General features: G+C 54.4%; 1 protein-coding gene across 1 annotated transcript in view; it reads left to right on the plus strand.

Annotated features, from left to right (window-relative positions):
- The window catches only part of LPCAT1 (lysophosphatidylcholine acyltransferase 1), a 72,907-nt gene that overhangs the window by 38,543 nt on the left and 31,347 nt on the right, over positions 1-3,017 (plus strand). The window contains exon 14 of the mRNA XM_011964739.1: positions 2,246-2,479. Within this exon, the coding sequence (XP_011820129.1) occupies positions 2,246-2,479 (234 nt within the window). The remainder of the gene's footprint in view (positions 1-2,245; positions 2,480-3,017) is intronic.

Here is a 3,017-nt window from a genome sequence, read left to right on the forward strand (position 1 = left end):
GGCTAGTTTTTTGTATTTTTTAGTAGAGACGGGGTTTCACCGTGTTAGCCAGGATGGTCTCGATCTCCTGACCTCGTGATCCACTCGTCTTGGCCTCCCAAAGTGCTGGGATTACAGGCGTGAGCCACCGCGCCCGGCCAATGTTTTCATTTTTAGATGTATCAATACCAATTAGAGTGATCAACCAAGTGGATTTTTTTCATTTTCACGTTGTTAGTTTCCTTTCAGTGACCTTCATATCTGCACCATCCATTTACAAACCTTGTCAAGGAAAGTTTGAGGCTCAAATGCCCAAAAGACAGCAGAACGCTGTTACCTCATTGCTGGCAAAGCGCGCCAGTCCCAGTGTGGTGTGCACACGGCGTGGTGACGCCCTTGGCTCCTCAGGGCTCCCGGGGAGGGGCTGCATCTCCTTGCTGTCCTCACCGCCCAGTTCTCGGTGCTCGAGTGTGAAACGCACCCCGGGCCACCCACCCAAAGACGCAGGCCCAAGACTTCGCTGGGATGCAGAGTCCTCACCCTGCGTCCCCCACATTTACCCCAGACCCCACAGGAGCGTGAAATGCCCCCATGCCACTGTTCTTTTCTTCGCCGTTATAGACAACTTCTGAAATCTTGACTCTGTTCATGAAACAAACCAGCTGACAAGATGGCGAAGGTGGCAGGGTGGCATCCCCAGACCCCGTGTGCCTTCGAGATGACCATGGGACGCTTTGGCCAAAACGGTGGGCACCGAAAGACCACGCAGTCTGGGCCATTTCTTTCACGCGTGCGCCATCCTGTGAGACAACTCTGTCATTCTTCCCTTCTTCTGATTTCGTCCTTTTTGGCAGAGTTGGGAATAACCAGTGAGTAAGGATGAAATAGTCCTGGAATCGTGAAAAAGCAAAATGATTCAAGACATAGGAAAGACCACAGAGACCCTCGTGTGTGTTTGATTTTACAGAAGGTTCCCACAGACCCAACAGGCAGCCACAGGACAGAAGGAATTTTCTTTTTTTGGCTTCAATTTTCTCATTGTTCTGGGAGGAAAGAACCTCCAAGAAAGAATGAAAGTCATGAAATGCTACTCCTTACAAGTAATAAAAACACGAAGAAAAGAAGCTGAACTGGAAACTGAACTGGGGTGGGGAGGTGGAGCTGACCTGCAGCAGCCTGGGAGCCCATGGTGGGGTCGGAGACACGCTCAGTTGACCTGGGGGGCGCCGTGCGTGGATCCTGCTCACCGTCCTCAAAAAGGAAGCTCCACTCAGGGGTAGTTTCGTTTTAAAGTCTTCAGAGTTTGCTCTTCTGAGAAGTGCGTTTCCACGTTCAAATCCTTTTGCAGAAAGACAGGTGCCGTGGCCGTGTTGCCCTGGTTGAGCACCAGCCTTCATGGCAGGGTGTCCCTTGTACCCCAACCCCGCACCTTCCAGGAGGCCGTGGGGTGCCGTGGTTAGAACTGGGGCTGTGCTACAAAGCACCACAAAACTGGTGGCTTAGAACAACAGGAATGTATTCTCCCCCGTCTGGAAGCAGAAGCGCCAGAACAAAGTGCTGGCAGCACTGGGCTCTTCTGAAAGCTCCCTCTGAAAGCTCCCTCAGCCCTCCCGGCTCCTGGCGGGAAGACGCTGGCTGTGGCCGCATCCTCCCATCGCCTCCTTCAACATTGGCCTTCTCTCCCCTTCTTCGTCTCCTCTTCCCACAGGGACCCTCATCTGGGACTTTTAGCTTGATCGTCTGCTTTGTCTCCTCCTCCCATAGGGACTCTCATCCGGGACCTTAAGCATCTGCTGCCACCTGTTTCCAAATGAGGTCCCATTCCCGGTACCAGGAGTGAGGACTTCAGCTTGTCTTTTAGGGGATGCAGTTCAAGCCACACGGGGCGGGCGGGGCCCAATCCACGCGACCCGGCACCTTCAACCCTGTCCTCTGTGAAGACCAGGACTAAAGACTTTCTGCTTCCTGGCGGTTGTCTTTCATTGACTTGCGTTCTGTGCTCCGTGTCCTCAGTGGGTGCCGTGGACTTGGTGTTTGTTACTGGTGGCACTGAGGATACAGGGCTTCCTGCTGTCACAGATGTGGGAAGGCCAGGTGCTGTTCCCGTTCCCTCAGTCAGGGACTCACAGCCCACCCGTGGCACAGCCCCTGGGGCATCTGGAGACTCCTGCCCCACTGGGCACCGTGCAGCAGCCCCCTCATTGCCCAGCCCTGCCTGGCAGGAGCCATGCATTCCACGTGATCCGTCTCCCCTCCTCTCTTCCAGCTCTGATCCGGTATATACGGCCTGTGTTCGTGTCCCGGTCAGACCAGGATTCTCGCAGGAAAACAGTAGAAGAAATCAAGAGACGGGCGCAGTCAAACGGAAAGTGGCCGCAGGTAACGCACGCAGCCCTGATTGTGTTTCAGTGGTTTTATTCTGAGAGATGCGAACTTCGAGAGTGGGGGGGAAGAAACCGGGGCCCTTCCTCTGGGGCTGGATTCCGAATCTCTTCTCCTAGTGAGTACGTGAACTCAGGAGGGTGCTGCCAGGCACATTTGGTTTTGGCACCCAAAATTTAAAGTTAAAGTAAGGAAAAACAATTCTCAGACGCATCTCAGCTTCCTGAGTCATCTTTTTTGAACTAAGTTCTGACTCAGAGCATTGCTCATCCACCCTCCTGTTGCAGTCTGATTTTGGAGTTGATGTGTCAGCCTGCTGTGTGTTGGGTGGTTCCAGAAGTCCCGGAGCAAACTTCCTGGTCTGTGTGCCGGTTCCCAGGCATCATTCAGAAACCCTGACCCCAGCTGTAGGGGCAGCTCGGCCGACATGAGCTTGGACGCTCTTTTCCTTCCGACTGAGCCAGCATTAGAAGCTGGACACTCACAGAACTGTCTGGGATCTGATTGCTCAGGAAGCTTTGCAGGGTCTGGCTGGAGCTGGCCCCTTAGAGGGTTGTGACTTCCAGGATGCCCCAGCTCTGCCCCCACAAGCACAGGCAGCCTCCTCCCCCACCCAGTTGGCCTGCCTGGCCCTGGGCTTGCCAGGGTGAGCCCAC

Source organism: Mandrillus leucophaeus, unplaced genomic scaffold (assembly GCF_000951045.1).
Source record: "Mandrillus leucophaeus isolate KB7577 unplaced genomic scaffold, Mleu.le_1.0 Scaffold702, whole genome shotgun sequence".
In the NCBI taxonomy this organism is placed as follows: domain Eukaryota; kingdom Metazoa; phylum Chordata; class Mammalia; order Primates; family Cercopithecidae; genus Mandrillus; species Mandrillus leucophaeus.